We start from the raw sequence: 22,779 nt of genomic DNA on the forward strand, positions 1-22,779 counted from the left end.
TTTTGTAAGGGCACGAGTGGATCACAAATGTCAAGGGAAGAAAGAGCGCATCTGACATTTTTCTTAGCCTACAAAAGTTCAGATGCAAAGCATGAGAGGAGATAAACCCTCTAAACTTTGAAAACAGCTTGGAAGGACAAACTAGAGCAGTTTGTTAATGAGGGGAAATGTTCATCCAGCAGTAGTCTGTCTCTCTGTCTCTCTCTTTCAGTTAATCCACTCCTCTGATTTGGTGGAGCTGTAATGCTGGATATTTAGGTCACCTGACAAATCCGGATCTGGATACCTGCATCCCTTGATTTACATCTTCGTTGATTCCTCTCTTTTTCTATTCACACTCAACTCCAGTCTCGGGTCTCCTTGGTTTGGTGTTCAGCACCATGGACAGCTCCATACATGACCATATCTCATGGGAATGTGATCTGCTGATATTTACTTAAAGAACAGCTCGTTTTTGTTTCTAAGCCCTAGTTCATATTTCCGTTAAATTATATTTACACATAGCAAATTTGAATATGCACAAGATCCATTGAGATCAAACGTTTCAGTGAATAACAACTTAAATTTCTGTTGTTCACACAAAGAAATCATATGACTTGAAATGTGACAAATAAGTCATATGAACTACTATCATGATCATTTCTGGTGTTGTTTCGTCATTTATGAAGCATGATAGTATAAGTCACTGTCCACTTTTGTTAGATTTAAAAGTGCAGCATGAACAATAAGCTAAATTTCTACTTTTATGTTCCAGGGAAGAAAGAAAGTCATAGAGGTTTGGACTGATATGAGGGTGAGTAAAACTTACATAAAATGCATAAACATTGCATTTTATTCATGCAGTTGTCTCTCTATAGCTCCCAATAATATGTCTTAATAAGATATTTAAATGCTTAGTTTTATGATCAAAATATATAATGCAGTGCAATACAATGATGATTGAGAAATGAACAAATAAACACTCCTCAAAAGCCTGATGGTCACATTTGATACTCACATTTAACATGATTTTTCTAAAAAAAATAAAAAAATAAATATATATATATATATATAATAATAAACCTTGTTGCTGCAGTCCGGTAAGTGTTTGTTACTAACAATATAAATGTTATTCTTACGTTTACTTTATAAAGAATCTGTAAAGATTTCTCAGCATAAAGACATGTGAAGCACAAGCTGAAGGTGGACATTTTTTGGAATGATACTAAAAGGCCTTTTACTTGCTAAAAAAGCATAAACAATCGATCAGAGGACAGAAGGCATGTAGTAGGTTGTATACGACATTGTGTATGATCATTTCGAGGTTTTAGAAATTTACATATCAAATATGACACAGTAAGCTTTATAGGGTTAATAAAACCAAATATCAAACTCACGCCATGACGATGACACTGAAATCCAGCCAGTTCCATGGGTCTCGGAGGAAGGTGAAGGGCTCTACGCAAAACCCTCTGGCCAAGATCTTTATTACAGACTCAAATGTGTAAATGCCAGTGAATGTATACCTGCAGGAATATAAAAGCAAACATCCACTATTTACATTTGAGTTGTGTTACTAGCCACTACTAAGTGGACTTCTTGTAAATAAACATAATGAAACATGCATAAAATTAGTTCATTGATTATTTTGATGCAAGTGGTGAATCGTTAACATGCTGCATGCTCAGATTCAATCTCTTAGAAATCGATCTCATGCATGCATATGATGTTTTATTGCCGCTGGGTCATTATTAGGGCATCTAGAGGTATAATCAGTGAATATGGAAACTCTGGTCATCTGTTAAAATCTAGGTCAAGGCTTAGACACTGGAAACCTGCGCTATGCAGCGTTAGCTTAAATTGAACACTGTCATGCTCCTGTGTCAATGCGCTGTAATGTTATAGCTCTTCAAAACATAACAGGAAGTGACATCATGGGAATGTGGCATTCCTGATGCTGCAGGCAGAATGGTGGAGACGTGATTCTTACCAATGCGGTTTTCAGGACCTTAGCAAAGCATTAAATTAAGATGAAAACTCTTTTTAGCATTTCAGTACACATTCTGAAGCACTTATAAATGCTAATGTTATATTCTTGTGCATTAAATTCAACATGAAATCAAATTAATGCACACTTATTTCCTACTAAATATCTATTTCACTCAAAAATGCATCATTTTGGAAGTAAAATGGGTTGTGAACAGGTTGACGTTAAAATGCATGCAAATTCTTGAAATTAAATATGAAACTGTTTTTAGAGTTAAAACAGTGAACAAATATCAATATACAGATCTCTTAGAGATCACCAAAATTATAATTAATTCAATATTTGAAATGCCAATATATTCATTAATTAGTAAAGTATTTTATTTTTAGTATTAATTTCATTATTATTTTTCAATAATTAAGGTATGACTGATGAGTTTTATTTAAAACTAAAAAAAAGCATGAAATGCAATGCAAATTCTTTAAATACTTTTTTTAGAGTTTAACATGGTGAACAAATAAGAATATGTACAGACATCATCTAGAGATCACCAAAATGATGATTATATATTTTTGTATACAACCCCAATTCTAGAACAGTTGGGACATTTGGGAAATGCCATAAAATCAAGAATATGTTATTTGTTCATTCTTTTTCAACTTTATTTAATTGACTAAAGTACAAAGAAACATTTTCCAATGTTTTCACTGGCCAACTTAATTTTATTTTGTAAATATAAACAAAATTTGATTTTGATGGCTGCAACACACTCCAAAAAAGATGGGACAGAGGCACGTTTAACACTGTGTCACATCAACTTTCCTTTTAGTTACAATGTTTCATTTTTGGGGAATTTAGGATACTTATTGTTTAAGTTTTGCAAGCAATATTTTTGTCCAATCTTGCTTGATACAAGACTTCAGATGCTCAGCAGTCTGTGATCGTCGTTGTCTGATTTTCCTTTTCATGACTGGTCATACATTTTCAATGGGAGACAGATCTGGACTGCAGGCATGCCAGTCTAGCACATTCACTCTGTGTCTACGAAACTACGCTGTTGTAGCACATGCAGAATGAGACCTGGTCTTGATCTAATAACCATGGACATCTCGATGGCAATATATGCCTCTGTACAATTCCAATATATGCCTCCATGTCAATGGTACCTTCGCACAAATTCCAGTCACCCATGCTGTTTGCACTGATGCGCTCATATACCATGACAAACGTTTTCTTTTGCATCTGTCGCTGGTGAAAGTCTGGATGGTCCCTTTGGTCTTTGGGACTTAGAACTCAACGTCCATTTTTCCCAGAAACAAGTTAAAATATGGACTCAACTGACCACAGCACACATTTCCACTGTCTTTTTGACTATCTAAGATGAGCTCGGGCCCAGAGAACCCCGCAACATCACTGCATAGAATTGATGTATAGATTTCTCCTAGAGTATCAGAGATTCAAGTTGCACTTCTTGATGCAGCAGCAGACTGTGTTAAGTGACAGAGGTTTTCTGAAGTACTCCTGAGCACATGAGGCTATATTTAACACAGCAGCATTACGGTTTCTTATGCAATGCCATCTGAGGGCTCAAAGGTCATGCACATTCACCTGAGGTTTCCTGCCTTGTCCTACACACAGGATTCCCTGAATTTTTGATTTGTTTGATACTTCTCTCATAAAATTTGGCACAAAGTGATGAGCTTTGCTTGCAAATCCTGAGATGCTCTTTTTATACCCAAACATGATCTCCTCACCTATTACCAGTTCACCTGCTTACTGTGAACTGTTTCAAAACAGTTTAATTTGGATATTCTATAACCTTTTCACTTTTATTTTGCCTCTGTCCCAACTTTTTTGGAGTGTGTTGCAGCCATCAAAATCACAATTTGTTTATATTTAAGTTGGTCAGTGAAAATTTTGGAAATCTTTTCTTTGTACTTTTATCAATTAATTAAAATTTAAAGAGCATTAACAAATCACTAACAAATCACAGATTCTTGATTTTACTGCATTTTACAAAACGTCCCAACTTTTCTGGAATTGGCAGTGGCATTGATGTTATGGTAAAATACTTATTTTATTTTGTTTTGTTTTATTTTATTTTATTTATTTTTATTTATTCATTTATTTTTGCAGTACAAACAGGTTAGCGGTCAAAACAAATTCAAATAAATATGCAGCTGAACAAATATAAAGATCACCAAAATGATGCCGTTGTGATGGTAGTAGTAAAATCATGTTCACAGTAGTTTGAAATATATTTTTAAACATTTAAAAACAGAATAAAGGTATAGCTCACTCTAGGTATTTGGTCCACAGTGGAGGATCCGACATAGCCATGAAGGAGCAGTTTGTCAAAATTGTGCACATGATGAACAAGCTAAACAAAGTGAACATGTTAAGGAAATGAGCAGCAGTTCAGGGTTGAGTTGAATCGAGAATGCCTTAAAAATTACAGTTAAATTACTGAAATTAAATTAAGACGGCAAACAGGATGCAGAATAGTAACTGGAACTTGGATTGAAGGAAGCAGAATTCAAATGGAATGGATTTTTAAACATCTATGTTGTGTAACTGTTATGTTTTAATACATCTTTTCAGTACATACTTTACAGCATTTTTCAGTATGAATTACTCAAATGTGTTATAGACCTGGTATATATTATATTATAATATAGTATAGTATTATATACATTATGTTTTTTTTTTTAATTTTCAATTACATTTCTGTGTTGTGTGATTGAATTTCTTTGCAATTCATTTTGCCTAACCCTGCAGAAGTAACCTCAGAGTTGAAATGTCTTTGTTTTTAAGCATGAATTGGAAAACTGGAAATGTCTGACACCATCTATTGTATTTCAGAATGACTGTGCCTGTGACAAGAGTTACGGATGACCCTCACCGAAGTAAGTTACAGTTACGATCGAACTACACAGTAAATGAGGACTTTGGTAATCTAAGTTCTACATCATGTCTAAACAACCTTTTGGAGAAGCTGCTATCCTGCAATATTCATGATGTCATTTCTCTTTATCCTTTCTGAACATATGGAAGGATTTTACCCCAGTGATAGGCAAGCATCTGTTCCTTTTCTCGGTTTTCTGTATTCTGTATGAGGTTTTAATAGAGCCTGAACATGGACTCAGTGTGGGGATTTTCAGAGGCTGTGGCATTTGGGGATAACACAAGATATCACTGGCTCTATCTGAACTGCTTATAATAAACATCCAGTCAGAGGAGACGCTGCGGCACACTATAGTGTTTCAACTAGAAGTAGATCATTCTACAATAGTGGTGGAAAATGCTCTAAGTCTTGCTAATGTCTGGAAAATTTAGTATGAATGCTCCTATTAACAGTAACTTAGAAGACAACCTCATCATGTTATTTGTGCTTTTGAAAACGTTTTTGTTTGTAAATTGCTTAGAGCATGAAAATATACATTGTAAAAAATTATTTTTCTAAGTTGTACATAAAACAAAGTAGGGGTGGGCGATATGGCAAAAAAAAAAATTCTGGAAAATCACAATTTTATCACGATTCTTTGTCATGTTGGCTTTACTATTTTGCAAGTTGTCTGAGCAGTACAGCCAAACTCATTTAACCTATTTTAAAAACAAAGCCTTACAACGTAACAAAATATAAAATAAAAAAGAATAGCAGACATTTAGGCCAAAGTGGGCGAAGATTAAAAATCTTTGCCATTATTGTATCTTTGTTATTAAAAAATAAGAACAAAGATTCACATTGCAAATACACATACAAATATTGAACTTCTGTCATAATTTACTCACTTTGTTTTAAACCTGAATTAGTTTCTTTCTTTTGTTGAACGTAAAAGTTATTTTGAAGAATGTGGGTAACCAAACAGCTGCTGGTCCCCATTGACTTCCATAGCATTTTTTCCTACTACTTTTTCCCTCCCAAGTCAATGGGGACCAGCAACTGTTTGGTCACCCACATTCTTCAAAATAACTTCTATTGTGTTCAGCACAAGGAAGAAATTAATACAGGTTTGAGACAACATGAGGTTGAGTAAATACCGTATTGACCCGAATATAAGACAATGTTTTTTCTTGGAAATACGTCTGAAAAAACGCGGTTGTCTTATATTCAGGGTCTAGACTTTGACATGTCAATAATACACCCACAACAATAGGTGGCGCCAAATACGCATAATACGAGTGTGCCATGAAATACGTAATGTAATGCGTGTTATAAAGATCGGGAGTAAAACCTTACAGCTGCATGAGTCGTGACTGTCACGTTAGCCTGATGGGACCAAACTCCCTTTGTGATTTTAAAACGTAAGACAGTACCCAGATTTGAAGTCTACAGTAAGATTTAACTTCTATTGTTAATAAGATTTTGGTAGGCTACTATTAGATGGATAGCCTAAATGTCCTAATTCAGATGGGCTACCTGTTTTTTTTTTAATGGTATATCAAAAAGTGTATATTTTTTAAATGTGATTGTTGGTACATTTTACCAGTTTTTACCATACTTTCAAAACAAAAAATTAAAATAGGAAAAATATGCAATATGAAAATAATTGAAGACAAAATGTGTTTTACTGAGAAAAAAAAAGATTTGGTTTTTAAAAAGCCTTTTTCCAAAAGGTACATCTGGAAAAAGGGGGGTCGTCTTATAATCAGGGTCGTCTTATATTCGGGCCAATACGGTAATGACAGAATTTTTATTTTGGGGTGAACTATCCCTTTAATGACAAGCGGCAGCATGTTTAGTACTATTAGTCTGCTGTCGCTTTAAGAGCTGCATGCCTCTAATATACAGGTACACATCCGTTTTACTCTCAACTGTTTACTTTCACTTTAGACGTAACCAACTGTGTTTATATGTAAACCTTGTGTGTTTTTGACAGTATTAACGCAATCAGACGTGAACGATAACTTAGTCCAGGAACCAGGCACTGTTTGACAGGTTTTTTAGTGTGTGCGCGCTTCAGCTGTACGCGCTCAGAAAAAGCGCATGTCGGAACAGTGCGTGAATGAAAAGTTTAACCGGCAAGACTTTAAAGCACATTAAAAAAATTTTTTACTTTTTGTGACATAAATAATTGTAACCAGTGTTAAAATGCATTATTATAATGTCTGGAGATTGCGTGTTATGTTGGAAATTGGTTGTTTGTCCACTGTTTGTTTTAATGCATTATAATTTCTAAAGTTATAAAGTTGCACTGTAAAAAAAGCTAAATGCATTTCATGCATTATAAGGTGCATAATTAATGCATTAAAATAATACATTTTATAATGCATTATACTGTGTATAAAGGCTTCACGTAAAATGTTAACTTTATTATTTATTATTATTTTGTCGATAATTAATATATGATGGGTGAGTTTAATTTTGGAAAAAACTAAGAAAAAAATGTACTTTGAAATGTCATCGGAGTTTAAAGGAGTATAAAAATAGTGTGTTCTGGTAAAGCAATAAGACAGTAACATGGAGTGACACTTTGATACAGTCTATAATAAATCTCTGTCCCTCTCTCTGCTAAATCGGTTTTAATTGTTTCAACACAGAACCGGCTGCCACAGGACCAGACACCTGCGTGCATTATGACCGCAGACACTCAAAACATCTGTGTATGTGACGCGCTGTAATGTGCAGCTGTCACATGACCTTATTTCATTTGGGGACTTAGAGGAGGAATCTAAGAGGAATTGGTTGGCGATGCCAGAGAAGAACATTATAGAGCTGTTTCAGAAATGAGATCAAATCCAATAGAATTCTGATAGTAAGTATTTTAGATTCACCTCAAAGTGTGAGCAGCTGGATATCATTTTGCTGTTGGGCCAGATTTTGGGATTTTGATGCCTTTTGATAATAATGATTAGTTTCAGAGGGAAAAACCAAACCACTTTTTGCTACATTTTCTGATAATATAAGTGGTGTTTGCCCATGCAAAAGTCACAATAATGATACGATGTTGTGGATGGTTGCTAGTTCGTTGCATTTGGTGCACTCTCAGAAAAAAAAGGTACAAAAGCTGTCACTGGGGCGATACCTTTTCAAAAGGTACAATTACACACCATTTAGGTACAAATATGTACACTTTAGATACTTATTATGTACCTTTAAGGTACTTATTTGCACCCTTTAGGGGTAAAAAGGTGTACCTTTTGAAAAGGTACCACCATAGTGACAGCTTTTGTACCTTTTTGTAGTCGGTATGTTGGTTACATACTGGCCCAGGTCAAAATATACCTGGCTTTTAAAATTATGCTTTTGGAAACCAGATTTATAAAATGCCTTGCAAATTAAAAAAGAAATCAGTGCAGCTGTGTTTCTAGAGAAGCTTGCGGTCTTAAAGTCTGATATCTGTGCAAGTTATTAAACACAAATCAGAAGCACGGCTGTAAACAGACCAAATCTCTCTGTAATTATCCGAGCAAGTAAACATGAACACATAGAGAAATGTTCTTCTAAGAGGCAGTGGAAGGATATGAATGGACTAGGATTCTTATGGCGATTCTTCTGATGCAGTGAAACGGACTGAATATGTAGAGCGCAGATGTGGCACTGAAGCGGAAGATGGCTTTTCCCTTGTTTAGTACTATAAAGGTCTGTAAAAAGAGACAAAAGAAGAGAAAACAGTCAATCTGGACAGATGAAATGTCACTTATCTGCTGTTATAGATACATATAATACCGTTCAAAGGTTTGGGGTCAGTGTGATTTTTTTTTAAGAAATTGATTAAAAGCGACAGTAAAGATATTTATTTTTAAATGATTGTTGTTCTTTTGAAATTTCTATACATTGGAGAATCCTGGAAAAATGTAACAGTTTCCACAAAAACATGAAGCAGCACAACTGTTTTCAACATTGATAATCAGAAATATTTCTTGAGCAGCAAATCAGCATATTAGAATGATTTCTGAAGATCGTGTGACACTGAAGACTGGAGGAATGATGCTGAAAATTCAGCTTTGATTCACAGGAATAAATTACATTTTAAAATTATGGTATTATTTCACAATATTACTGTTTTAACTGTATTTTTGATCAAATGAAAACAGTTTTCGCTGAGTATATTTTTTTGAAAAACATTTTTAAAATGTAAAATATCTGCCAATGGGGTCAGAAAAATAAACTTAATTCAAATGGTAAACAAGATTATTTTTCTTACCCCATTGGCAGACATTTGTTTCAAGCACAATTTCATTTAATTTGGATGCATTTCTAAGAAAACTAGACTTGTAAATGTATTTTGATTTAAGAATTTTTGGATATTTTTACTGGAAAACAAGACAGAAATACTCAGTAAGAACATATGTTTTGCACTGTAAAGGGGTGTGGATGAAAACTATTGAATTAACAAAATAAAAAAAAATGAGCCATTCAATCCAATCAACCAGCCTTTTTTTTAGAATAAAAAAATATGAAAACGTTTGAAAAAATTTCATGAGAAATTAGTTCATGTTGAGATCTCTGACTTTTGATGCAGACTTTATCTTGGCTAATCTAAGAACGGTTTGAGACGTTGAGATCTCTTCTGAAACATGAGATTACTAGGTTGTGTTTTACAGGACAAGTAGGCAACTGTCTTTTGCTTTCCAGTTTGTCTCATTGTGGTCTGGGAGAAACATCTGGGATATTAAAGAGACTGATATTTTTCTTTCCTATTGGACAGAAGAACCAGGTGGGTGCTTTCAAGGTAGACGATTCAGAAAAAAATAGAAAATATTTTTCCACAGCTACAAGACAAAATCATTACATGCACTTATATAGATACATTTGTCTATTCAAGGACCAGCTAATTATCAGCTAAAAACATGAACTTCACATCCATTAGACCTCATTTACAGCACTCACTCCTCCTTTAAGATGCACTAAAACATCTGAAGGCCACTGACTCACCCTCTGATTTTTGAAGTAGAAAGGGTCGATGTCCTCCAGCAGGACTCCGACCAGTCCTGCGGGGATGTCACCAAAGATACGAGGCAGCACCTTCCCGGCCTCCAGGTCGGCACGGGGTTTGGGTTTCTCCGTGTTCCCCGGGTCCGCCTTGTTATCCTTCGTGTTCTTGGTCCGCTCTTCGCTGATCCTCTGCTCGATGGCCGCCAGAGACTCTCGAGTGTACGGTCGCAAGCCATCAGGACCCGCTGGTAAGAGCATGGTCGCCATCTTTTCATCCTGATCGTCCTGTACTAGAAGTTACTCAAAGCTAGAGTGAGTCAGACAGGAAAATAAAGTTAGAAAGTCACTCTTTAAAGCTATAAACTATTAAAAAAGCTTGTTTACAGCACAGTGACTGCGGGTTCAGTCCCTCTGGAGTCAGTAGGTGCAGTACTCAAGGGCATGATGAGGTTTTCCCTCAGTGACTTTTAAGTTCACTAGATGTAATTACCAGGGATCAGAACTATAACATCTGAATTCATTAGTGTAAACCTCCAGAATACAACAACCACTGTCTGTGAGTGATTTATAAAAGTGTTATTCATGTACAGTGACTCCAAAAAGTATTTGGATAGTTAAAAATGTCTGAATCTCATTGCATAAAATGCTAAATGTCAAAGCAAGTGTCATTTATTGTAAAGAAAGATGCAAAAACATAAAATCAAAAATGTTGTGCTTGTTTGTGGTTAGTGGATCATGTTGAAATATAATGTGATTTTCTAAACCTGTGGTTCCTCTGCTAGGACACCTGTGTGAAAGCAAGAAGAACTGGCTTCATAAGTCCACTAAAAACCACCAAAACAACAGCTGATTCAATAACTTTGAACGTAAATGAAGAAGAAAAGAAAAGAGAATAGATCCTGCAACATTTCAGACACAGATACAGACACTCTCATATTTATATTTTTGAAAATATTAAAAGTTAAAATATTAAGTGTTTTATTTTGATTATTTTTTTTAATTACTATTTTTTTATTTGAGTTTTTTATGATTTCATTAATTATGAACTAATTTAATGCAATGGTTTTTATTTTTTATTATTGTAATACAGTAATACACAATATACTCCAACGTTCAAACATTTGAGGTCGTTTTTGAAAGTCTCATAAGCTCACCAAAGCTGTGGTGAGGCTGTGTTTTCTTTGATCAAAAATACAGTTGAAAAAATGTTATATTTGATTTTGTTAAAAAAAAATGTTAAGCTGAATTTTTCAATCAGTTTAATGCATTTCTGCTGAATAAAAGTAATCATTTCTTTTTTTTAAATCTTACGGACCCCAAATTATTGAGAATAATTGAAGAATTGAAACCCCAGAATTATTGGCAGTATAATACATACTATAATAATGCATTAATTCGTTAAATATATTTTGTGTTTGCAATAATGAGAACTTAAAGAGGAAAATGTGCTTAATTGTCATGAAAATAATGACACAAAATGCATGCATTTTTATGCAGAAAGTAATATGACTGACATGTTCTTGACAGGTTTTGTGTGATTCGTCTATGTAGATTATGATGACATTGCATGAAAGTTACAGAAACTAATTCTTGGGGTTGTGTGCAAACTGTATATACTGTATATTAAGATTCTCAAATCTTAAGCGATTATCAATTCCATCTAGTAATTTCTTGAATATTCATTGCATAATGTTCAAGAAAACTGCATATTCGTGACTTTCCTTTTAACCAGAACAGGATTCATTCAGTACAGTGACATGTTGTATAAGGAATCATCCACTAATGAATAAAGGCTTATCCAGCCTTGACCTTCTCAACTTCCTGCTTCATCTCTCATCCTGAATGGAACATCTGAATAAATTGGTGTCAGGCAGTACATATATTAGTAAAACCGAATGACTAACAGGACTGACCCGCTCTCATTAACAGCCTGTGCTTTTATTGCAGCTGAACTCAGCAGCTGGAGTGACGTGTGTCTGAAGATTAGCGCGTGGAGAAGGAAGTTCCTGTTCCTCTCCTGGCAGACATGTTTTCAGTTCTTCACCAGAAAGCGTTATCTAACCCACAGCCTCAAAGTGGCTTACGGCGGCTTGATCTGACTCACAATTCTCAGCTGTAGAGAATTATTCAGCTGTCAGTTTAGACACACATTAATGTGGGACATGAAGTGTAGCCTGTTTCTTGTTTTAAAACAATATATAGTAGTTCACAATATATTATAGTTCACAAAAAATGAAAAAAAAATTCAAAATGTACTCACCCTCAGGCCATCCAAGATGTAGGTGTGTTTGTTACTTCATCAGTACAGATTTGGAGAAATGTAGCATTCCATCACTTGCTCACCAATGGATCCTCTGCAGTGAATGGGAGCCGTCAGAATGAGAGTCCAAACAGCTGATAACAACATCACAATAATCCACAAGCAATCCACACCACTCCAGTCCATCAGTTAATGTCTCGTGGTGTGAAAAGCTGCATGTATTTATCAGCTGTTTGGACTCTCATTCTGACGGCTCCCATTCACTGCAGAGGATCTATTGGTGAACAAGTGATGGAATGCTACATTTCTCAAGAAACTCATCACTTGTTGCTATAAAGAAACAAACTCATCACAAACAAACTCTACATCTCGGATAGCCTGAGGCTGAGTAAATTTTCAGCAATTTGTTTCAGTTTTGGGTGATAAAAATGAGGGTAGACAATAAATTGATAAGCTTTAGACAATTTTGTCTACCCTCATGCATTCTGAGCAAGTATCTTATACCACATGCAACATTCACTTGGAATCAAACCCATGACCTTGCCATTGCAAGCACCCTGCTTTACTGTTTGAGCTACAGGAATGTTGCATTTATTTTTTAATTTAGCTTTTTAAATGTTGCAAAGAGACAAATTTATTGTCATTCACTGTTTTGTGTACATGACCTTATGTAGCCTAGTGACTTTTAAGTCGGCATGAAATGGAAGTTGTCTGACTTCACTACTGTATTGTGATGTATTTCAGAGTGAAATAGCTTATAGAGCAAGAAAAAAATGTAAGCCAGGATTTTATCCATTGGTTGTTGATTGGATTGTGAAAAGTGAGCATTACATATGAAAATAGAGGCAGATGTGAATGCAAAGTCATTTAGATTATAGATTACAAAGTGAAAAAATATAATAAATAAATAAATGCATGAATGAAACATTAGCAATAAGCCCAGTAACGTGCATTGAGAAAATAAATAGGGTCATGAAAACTGGAAGATTATGGCATCGAACCCAGCAAGTGTTGATCCATGAGCTATTATCATTGTGTTTTTGAGCAACGCACTTTTAACCTCAGGTTACTTCAGGGGCATTAAACCTACAGTAAAGTGTATTGTAAGTTGCAATAAACATTTCTTATTATCAATGTTGAGAACAGTTGTGCTGCTTCAAATTTCTGTGAGAAACCATGATTCCATTTTTTCATGAATAGAAAGTTCAAAAGAACAGAATGTCTTTGAAATACTGTACAAACTTCTTTTTTAAGTTCCAACAGCCTATATTGTAGGAAACCAAACCCAAACAACATAGTGCTATTAGAGGATCTGCCATACTTGTCTCTGTTCTCATTTAAAATAACAGGTCCGTGCCCATATTTCTGAAGCTTTACAGCCATAACAAAGACTATTTAGAACATAAAAAGAGGCATTTAAATTACAAATGCGGCATATAATTTCCTGACCTTTGATCAAGCTGATTAGTGTTCAAATGAATGTTTGTAAATACATGTATTCATAATTTCAACCCGTCGTTTAGCTAATAATGCAAAATCAGTGTAATGTGAGTGTGTCGTAGAGCCGTTTGTCTGCTGATTTCAATCTAAATGACTCACATTCTCTCAAACATGATGTAATCAAAGTCAGGATTTTGTTAATTTTCAAAGCAGTACTTTTTCATGCTACACACTTGTTTTCTCTGGGTTCTTCATCTATTTGTATCGCTACTTTTGATTGTATTAACCTTTTCAGCAGGTTATTTTTAATAACCTTTTGGATTTAGAGACTCTGATCATGCAGCACGACTGATTTAACCAGTCCTCTCCAAAATTCAATTTAGTAGACCTATTTTGTTTAGATGTTTGATATATTTTAATCTTATTTTTATTTATTTCATGATTCACATTGTTGATTGAGGATAAAACGATCAAAATAGTTGACCATATGGTCATATTAAATACAACATCTAGCTTGTGTGTTACTGAATATTTGTACAAAGCCAATTACAATATTTCATCCAACAGACAAAAGGCACCTGACAGTTTTTAATCAAGTTCATGCAGGAATTGCGTATTCTTTCAGACAATGTGGAAAGCATGTTGAAGCACAAATATTTCCCCACAGCAAACAGAGCTTGTATTACCTATTTAGGCACTTTTACTGAGACGTTTCTGAGAATTAAGGCAGGCCTTTGTGATCATTACAAGCACATCCATCCATCTATTTTCTATGCCCATTATATCATTTTGAAGGTATTCATAATGCTGTATAATACATAATTTTATGCATATTGTGTCTTTTTGCATTATTGATTCTGTTATTTTCCTGTTTATTACTGTGAGGCTGCTTTAAAACAATCTGTATTGTACAAAGCACTATAAAATAAGATGACTTTTCATGAATGAATGAAATTAGTGATCAGTCATACTGATAAATCAATATTTCGCCATTTTGAGATTATCACCATCAGCTCTTGTATTCAGCTTGTATTAAAAAGTGAGACAATTTTGTGCAAAATTTTTCCTTACATTCAAGCAATTTTATATACATTTCAATTCCTTATTAAACTGTATAAGTCAAAAAAATGTATCGTATCATTAAAAATGTATCATTAAAATCACAGCAACGCAATTGCTTTCTCACTGTTCTGACTGGCATTGTAAAACCAACAGATCCATTAAGGATCGTTAAATGGGAGGTGTCATGTAGAGTGCTGTCCCACAATGCATTATATCCATGTCCTCCCTGCAGGCCATCTGAATTGACTGCTAAACTCCAACCGATGAGAGACAAGTGAGGACAGCGAACTAGTTGGGTTCAAACATTCAACACAGAAAATGATCCTCCTTAACATTAGTGCATTCAGCAGATGGTTTTGTTCAAAGTGCATTCAAGGTACGGGGATTAAACCAGCAACCTTAGCATCACAGGGTTTTTGCAGCAGTGTCAAAGAGTAGAAGAAATATGTTGGTTCCCCAAAGAACCTTACTTAAAATAACCATTGCTTTCTTATGTGAAGAACATTTTAAAACTCTAAAGAACTTTTTCCACTATAAACCCAGGTAACAGGGAATTTTCTCATAACATTCTGGCAAGGGTCTCTCAATGTTATGAACAAACGTTCTTCCAGTAATGTTAATAGAACAGTTATCTGGTCTTTTTTTTAAATGTTACTGAACGTTCAAGGGTAATAATCACATAATGTATGCAAAATGATGAAATGGAATGTTCCCCTAACATTCGTATAACCAAGAAAAAAAAAATTTAAACCATAAACTGGACATTTTAAACATTCAAAAAGAACGTTTTCATAACTTCTTAGACATTCTTAGATCATTTTTGTTTGCTGGGTAGAACCTTTTGAGGAATGGAAAGGTTCCTTGGATGTTAAAGGTTCTTTATAGAACCATAGATGCCATTAAAGAACCTTTAAGAGTGTAGAATCGGGCTCTACCAGTTGTGTTGCAAAAGGTGAAAAAGTCACTGCAAGGTCAACAAACAACTGACATTTGTTTCTAGGTTGAATTCACTCTTAAAATGTTCCTGAAACCAAGTGAAAATGCTTCGATTTTATCAGCATTGCAATTGTGCAAATTAAGATGAATTTGAGAATGTCTCTGAATTTGGATTGTATCTATTTTGAATTAATAGCAGCAGCACTGGGGCGGAACAAACTCTGATGATCATGTTAGAGCATCTTGAGCTCCACACTGTAAAAAATGATTGTGATTTTAACAGTAAAAGACTGTAAAAATGCTACAGTAAAAACCTGTTAACTGGTTAACAGTAATTTCCATACTATATTCAGTGAATAAATGTAATTACATTTAATGTAATTTTACAGTCAAATACTGTTAAAAATACGGTTTTTAGAAGTGAAAAGGAAAAAGTCATTGTATAATTTACAGTGACAACCCGTAAATTGACACTCCCAGAATCCCCTGCATGACACTTCATATTTGATGTTTTTTTGTTGAAATACCACGTTTCTTAGTTTTTTCTTATTAGTTGTGTACATTAGGGTTTAATCTTACATCTAATGTTGTTAAATGAATGTTTATTGCATTATTTCAGTATCATGTGAGTCACCATGATGGGGTTTAGTGTTTGTGTGAATGACACTGTGCACCTTCTATATATAAATATTGCCCTCAGCTCGTAGAAAAGCTGTTTGTGGTGAACATTGGTTCATCATGTGACTTTCTCATCACCACCAGTTTTTGGTGGTTATCAGTGCATTACAATGGTTCAAAACAAATATTAGTACTTCAATATGCTGGATTATTAACATTACATCAGTTAATGAAATACGGTATTTTATTTAAGTCTGTAAACCCTAAAATGTTGCTACCATATTTTTTATGGTGAAGTTCTGGCAACCACAGCTGCCGTATTTTACTGTAAATGTCACAGATTTATTTTTTACAGTGCAGTGGAAGAACATCTGACTCTCTTTACAAAGACTCATTTACTTACATTAGTGATTAGCATCTTTTGTGCACGTTTTTTTTTTCATTAGGCTATACATGCTTTTCTTTGTTTAAACTTATTTCCAAGTTGAATTGAAAAGGAAATCCTTTATTTTCTATGTGAACTTTTGGACCTTATGTGCTGGAGAGAACTGACAAGATTGTCTCTGTTAATAACAGATGAGAATCTAAAAACTGATCTAAAGAACCTATTAGAGCAACTTTGTCCAAAGAACCATATATCCGCAAAACATCGAAGAAAATAATAAGGTTCTTTGCTGCACCTCGAAGAATTTTCTTGTCTTTGGCCTCTGTTATTTACGTAGTTCAACGTGCGTTTCCCTTTTTAATTTATATATCAAATCATAGCATATGCAGTATTACACCAGCAATGAATAGAAAAACTAGAACGATTACAACTCTACAAAGATTTATACTCTAGAGACATTTCATCAACTTTTACCCTTTGAAAGGTAAATAAAGTATTGTTCTTACATGTAAACTCCGTTACTCGCAGCACTGCGTCCACGCGTTTTCCATTTATTGCGCCGAAGTAAATCCAAAATCCCAATCTGATCCATGATGGGTAGCAAATATTCCGCAAAGGACTCTGGAAGATTTTTCAGACTGTCTCTAGTGCTGTAGGTAATCAGTTTTTCACTGAAATCTGGATTTCGCACAAATGCATTACTCTCAAATCCCGCGCAACGCTCATTTTACGCGCTCCGAATTTAAAGTTTAACTATATTTTCCCAGTATTCATATAAAAAGAACTCTGTGTCCAAACGTTGTTTGGAAGATCAGAGTGCATTTTTAGCCCATTTGCAAGTTTCTCCAGCTTATTTGGCGCACAGCAGCAGTCTCTCTCTCTCTCTCTCTCTCTCTCTCTCTCTCTCTCTCTGTGCGCAGAAACTGGTGCCAAACACCCTGCGCGCCCTTGAGCTGCTGCCGGATTACGCACATCACAACCAAACATTTGCGCACGCCAAATGAGTTACAAAGCAAGAAAATACCACTCTTTTATGACAAGTATCGATTGTGTTGTGTGTGTATTGACTGGTTTATAATTCTGAGTTCACTTGTGCGTAATTTGTTAGACGGTTGTATTGGTTAGACATACATTATAGTTTTAACGTCAGGATTTGTGTTTCCACTCTGTCTTATAACCATCAGAAGTAGCCGAAATCTATGTTTATTTACATTTCTTAAAGATACAATCAACTATTTAGTCTATTTTAGTACAAGATCGTCCCCAAAACACTTCTGATTTGCTTTCCTCTATGACATGAATATTACAGCTTGTATTAGCCTACAATAAAATGCAACATGAAAAACTCTTTCGCGTTTCAGAATTAATTTCCTATCCAGTTTCTCCCTCTAGTGGCTTCAATTAAGTCATATTTTGAGATTTATAGTTCTGTTTTTAATATATAACCCACCTTATTGTCCATAGCACCTTCCGGTTTTACAACTCTCTGCATTCTACTCAAATTCATATTACTGTGTGTTATTCTAAATATAAGCAATTCTGTAATTCTGTGTGTTGCCCATAGACTGTAAAAAAAAATAATAATAATAATCGCCTGTAATACCGACGCTCTGCCGTTGGTGGCAGCACTGCGGCGCGTGATTGACTGATACACACATCGCGTGACGTCGAGGAAGAGGCGTCAATCTCTATTATTGATCAATGGTACAAACACACAGTTGAGCAGTAATTTGTCGTTTTTAGTTTACATTTTAGTCAATTAAAGAGAACCATGTCGGAAAGAAAGGTTTTGAATGTAAGTACCTCCTTCTTTAATGTTATGTTATTGTTGTGTTACGGCTTAAGGTGGATTGGAGGAGTAATATCTAAGATATCACCGTGCTAATGAAGTAACGTTAGCATAGCAATGCAGCGTATAGCCTACTTTTATTAAATACAAGTCAGATCGATTCCTTTTTCGTGTTAAGTAATGTTTTCGATGCCCTATGTTGAAATAATCTTGAATACAAGATTGTATATCTCTTGTTTTTCCTCAGAAATACTATCCTCCGGATTTCGATCCGTCTAAAATCCCTAAACTCAAACTGCCCAAAGACCGTCAGTATGTCGTTAGATTGATGGCACCATTTAATATGAGGTGAGTTTAAATACGTGTTTTGAATTAGTAATACTCTGTGGTATTATTGCAGGTTTCAAATAAAAACATGGTTTTAGAAATTAATTAGAAATATATTAAACTATTTTGTACAGATCTATATCTATTTTACACAGGATAAAAGAACAAAAAATGTTTGTGTGTATGTATGTGTGTGTATATATATATATATATATATATATGGGGGAAATAATGTTCCATCATCATTCAGTATAAAAAAATATGTATATATATGATGGTCATTGTTTTTTGTTTTGATGCTTGAAAACCATCTTTTGTCTTTGAACCATATATCACTGTAAAAACAAGATATATTGAATGTGAAAGTATTTAAACTACGTTGTGAGGAAAACATCTGTATTTTGATTGATGAGAGATTGTCACCTTTCAAAATAATAATGCTTGTTGTTACACAGGTGTAAAACGTGTGGAGAATACATTTACAAAGGGAAGAAGTTTAATGCCCGTAAAGAGACCGTTCAGAACGAACTGTACCTGGGGCTTCTCATTTTCAGATTCTACATTAAATGCACCAGATGTTTGGCTGAGATCACCTTCAAGGTACTAGAATAAACATCATACTCTTTAAAACCGACAGACAAACACTTAAGGTGTTTTTATTCTTGTCCTTGTGTGTTTGTTTGGTTGCATCTTATCTAATTGCTGTGTTTCACAGACAGATCCAGTGAACACCGATTACGTCATGGAACATGGTGCAACACGCAATTTTCAGGCCGAGAAACTGATCGAAGAGGAGGAGAAAAAGATCCAGCAGGAGCGAGAAGAAGAGGAACTCAATAACCCCATGAAGGTCTGATAGAAGCTTTAGACTACTTGTGTATTTTATTATTAGAGGTTTTGTTAGGAATTTATTGCTTTATTCTGTTCTATTTGTGTTGAATTTGACTTTTTTTCCACTTTCCAGAAATGTTTAGTGTAAAATAAGCATTATTTCATTTTTTATAACTGTTTTCAACATTTTACATTGATAAAAGCCTTTAGAGCGTCTTTGTAAGGGAGCAAATAAAAGCGCATACAAACTTAAAACATAACGTCCCTGAATGCTGTCACAGGTCCTGGAGAACCGCACACGAGACTCAAAGTTGGAGATGGAGGTGCTGGAGAACCTGCAGGAGCTGAAGGAGCTGAACCAGAGGCAGGCGCAGGTGGACTTTGAGGGCATGCTGGACCAGTATAAAGAGATGGAGCGGAGACAGAGAGAGAGAGAGCTGGAGGAAGACGAACGAGAGACCAAGTAAGAAACCTTTGAACTTTTGGAAGCTTTTGGCCTTTTTGCTTCATACACTGTATGTTGAAATATTTGAGCTTTTTAAAAATGCATTTGTCACACTACAGATTCATTTAAGCGCACAAAAAGGTTATTTAAAATGGGAGAAAAACTTAAATGACAAGGATTACAGTGGGGCTGCATGATTAATCAATATAAAAACGAAATTGCGATATGGCTTAGTGCAACTTCTGCTAAAAGTTTAATGGTTTAACGTTTGAAATTTTAATTCTTGAGAATGAAAAATTAAGCAAGCCATAAATATTATATTAGTATTGTAATTTTAAAGTTTTAATGTAAAAAATATTATTTAATTTTTTTTATTATTATGCAATGCATTTTACAATAGTAATATTACTATAATGTTTTGTTTTTAGTAATTTTTTATATTTTTATTTAGTAGTAATAATATTATTATTATTTTATAGCCATATCAATTATTGACTAAATTGTGCAGCCCGACAAACAAGCAAAGCAAACCTGTTTTGTTATTTAAATCGCGGTTTTTAACATAAAAATCAATCCGATTTTTCCCTGAAATTGTGCAGCCCTGGATTACTGCATATAAAATATGGTTCATGTACAAAATGTAGCTATTCATATGAATTTAAGCAAATATGTTGATGTTTGAAAGGCATAATTGTGTCCATATTGCTTACCATGTACACTCACATGTGACAATAATTACACCTTGTGCATTCACGAGTAGCATGTAATGTCAAGATAAAAAGCATGGATTATATAATATAGGGTGGTTTAGACTTTTAACCCTTTTCTCTTGCTCCTCATAGAGAGATGTTGGAGAGAGCTCTGGTCAAACGACTGAGGGACTCAGACTCTGAAGACGAGACAGAAGATGCAAAAGACAGAGGCAGCAAACACACGGCTGATAAACCCACAGACATCCTCACCACAGACGTGAACACGGGATCACAGGTGAAGAGAAACACAGCAGCCTCCACCTCATTAGATTCAAATCTAGTTCGTTTGATTTGACATTGACATATTTTTACATTTTATTTTAGTTACTTTTATATATTATGATTTGGAAAAAGTCTTAGGTGTTGCTTTTGATTTTTTTTAAATGCATGTCTCTGGATACTCTACTGTGATTGGTCAGTTGCAACATGCTGCAGTCGAGTGTTATTGTCATTGTTGCTCACAGGCAAATCATTTCCGACATAGTTATGCTAGTTTAATGGTTCTCATGTCACTCCACACTCGTTCTTCTCACATAATAATTTCAGCTCAAGTCAATATTTCAGATCCATTTGTTTATTTATTTATCGTATTAAGTATTGACTGTACATTATACTTTATATGATCTGTGGTACAAAATTCAATTGTTCTTTCAGCTTACATGTGTTTTTCTGTTTTAATGCCCCATCTGTTTCTCTCATTAATTTTTGCGCTGTTTTCCTGCTGGTCTCCACAGGGCTCATCGTCTGTGGGCGTAAAGAAACAGAAGGTGGAGAGCTGGGAGAGGAGTGTCGGAGGTCTGGGTGAAAAGGGAGCTCTGGGGTCTCTGGTGGTGAGGAGGAAACCAGCAGATTCTGCCGGTGCACCACGACAGGCTGCTAACACACAAACAGGTTCATGATCTATTAAAACTACTGAATCAGTGAGTTCTCAAAAGTGTCGGGGACAGTCAGGCCGTAATGAGTGTGCAGGGGTGTATTACAATTATTAAAGAAATAGCTAATTCATTCATTCAGTCATTTAAAGTGCCCCTATTATGCTTTTTGAAAGGTTCATCATTTGGTTTTGGGAGTCCCCAACAACAGGTTTACATGCATACAAGGTCAAAAAACACTTTAATATTCTTATAATATGCATTTAATTTTATGTTATTTCTCAGTGACTCTCAAACAATTAGTTTAAAGAGTAATCTTTCCAACCCCCTCCTTTGCATGAGGCTACTCTGCTCTGATTGGTCCGATGACCCAGTCTGTTGTGATTGGTCTACTGCTTACAGCGCATGTTGGAAACTGAACGCCCATCACCAGTACTGGAATACGACTTATCAATAATGCATCCTATTATAATAATGATAGTGCTCCACTCTGTTCTAAAAATAAAGAAACTGAGGGGAAAAAGTTGTTTTACACTTCTGTTAGCGAACTGGTCCCACAGCTTGGTAGTAAAGACCCAAACAATTGTATATGCGTTAGCCGAACACAGACATAGAGTACTGATAAAGCACTGCAGTTTGTAAACCAAAGTATTGCTCCATCCTTTATTATGACTCCCAAGTAATAAGAACGACACAAATTCTATATTAATCTGAATTTATTATTCAGAGGCCACAAATAAAGTGCACTTTATTTGTGGCCCTTGGACAATAAATTAATGTGCACTTTTTTGGCCCATTTTTCGTGTGCGGATCTTTGTTTTTTGGTCTTAAATACATTTTAAAATGTAATTTATTGCTGTGATCAAAGCTGAATTTTCAGCATCATTACTCCAGTCTTCAGTGTTACATGATCTTCAGAAATCATTCTAATATGCTGATTTGCTGCTCAAGAAACATTTCTTATTATTATCAATGTTGAAAAGAGTTGTGCTGCTTAATATTTTTGTGGAAACTGATTTTTTCCCAGGATTCTTTGATGAATTGAAAGTTCAAAAGAACAGCATTTATTTTAAATAGATTTTTAAGTCTATTTTTTTAAAGTCTATAAAAGTATTTTAAAAAGAATACAACCTTAGGTCTGTTTTCAAAAGCGTTCATGATTTATAACAATTTAAGTTTGGATAGTGCACTTTCACATCTATGTTCAAAAATGGGGG

At 34.8% G+C, this 22,779-nt stretch overlaps 1 protein-coding gene and 1 pseudogene across 1 annotated transcript in view; one reads left to right on the forward strand and one right to left on the reverse strand.

Moving 5' to 3' along the window:
- The window catches only part of LOC107696800 (sodium channel protein type 4 subunit alpha-like), a 51,616-nt pseudogene extending 34,273 nt beyond the window's left edge, over positions 1 to 17,343 (reverse strand).
- An 819-nt stretch (positions 17,344 to 18,162) lies between these two features.
- The window catches only part of LOC107696801 (coiled-coil domain-containing protein 94-like), a 5,918-nt gene continuing 1,301 nt past the window's right edge, over positions 18,163 to 22,779 (forward strand). The window contains exons 1-7 of the mRNA XM_016497302.1: positions 18,163 to 18,341; positions 18,583 to 18,683; positions 19,118 to 19,262; positions 19,378 to 19,512; positions 19,775 to 19,956; positions 20,781 to 20,925; positions 21,425 to 21,581. Coding sequence (XP_016352788.1) covers positions 18,318 to 18,341; positions 18,583 to 18,683; positions 19,118 to 19,262; positions 19,378 to 19,512; positions 19,775 to 19,956; positions 20,781 to 20,925; positions 21,425 to 21,581 — 889 coding nt within the window. The 5' untranslated portion in view covers positions 18,163 to 18,317. The remainder of the gene's footprint in view (positions 18,342 to 18,582; positions 18,684 to 19,117; positions 19,263 to 19,377; positions 19,513 to 19,774; positions 19,957 to 20,780; positions 20,926 to 21,424; positions 21,582 to 22,779) is intronic.

This window comes from Sinocyclocheilus anshuiensis, unplaced genomic scaffold (assembly GCF_001515605.1).
Source record: "Sinocyclocheilus anshuiensis isolate Anshui unplaced genomic scaffold, SAMN03320099.WGS_v1.1 scaffold1368, whole genome shotgun sequence".
In the NCBI taxonomy this organism is placed as follows: Eukaryota; Metazoa; Chordata; class Actinopteri; order Cypriniformes; family Cyprinidae; genus Sinocyclocheilus; species Sinocyclocheilus anshuiensis.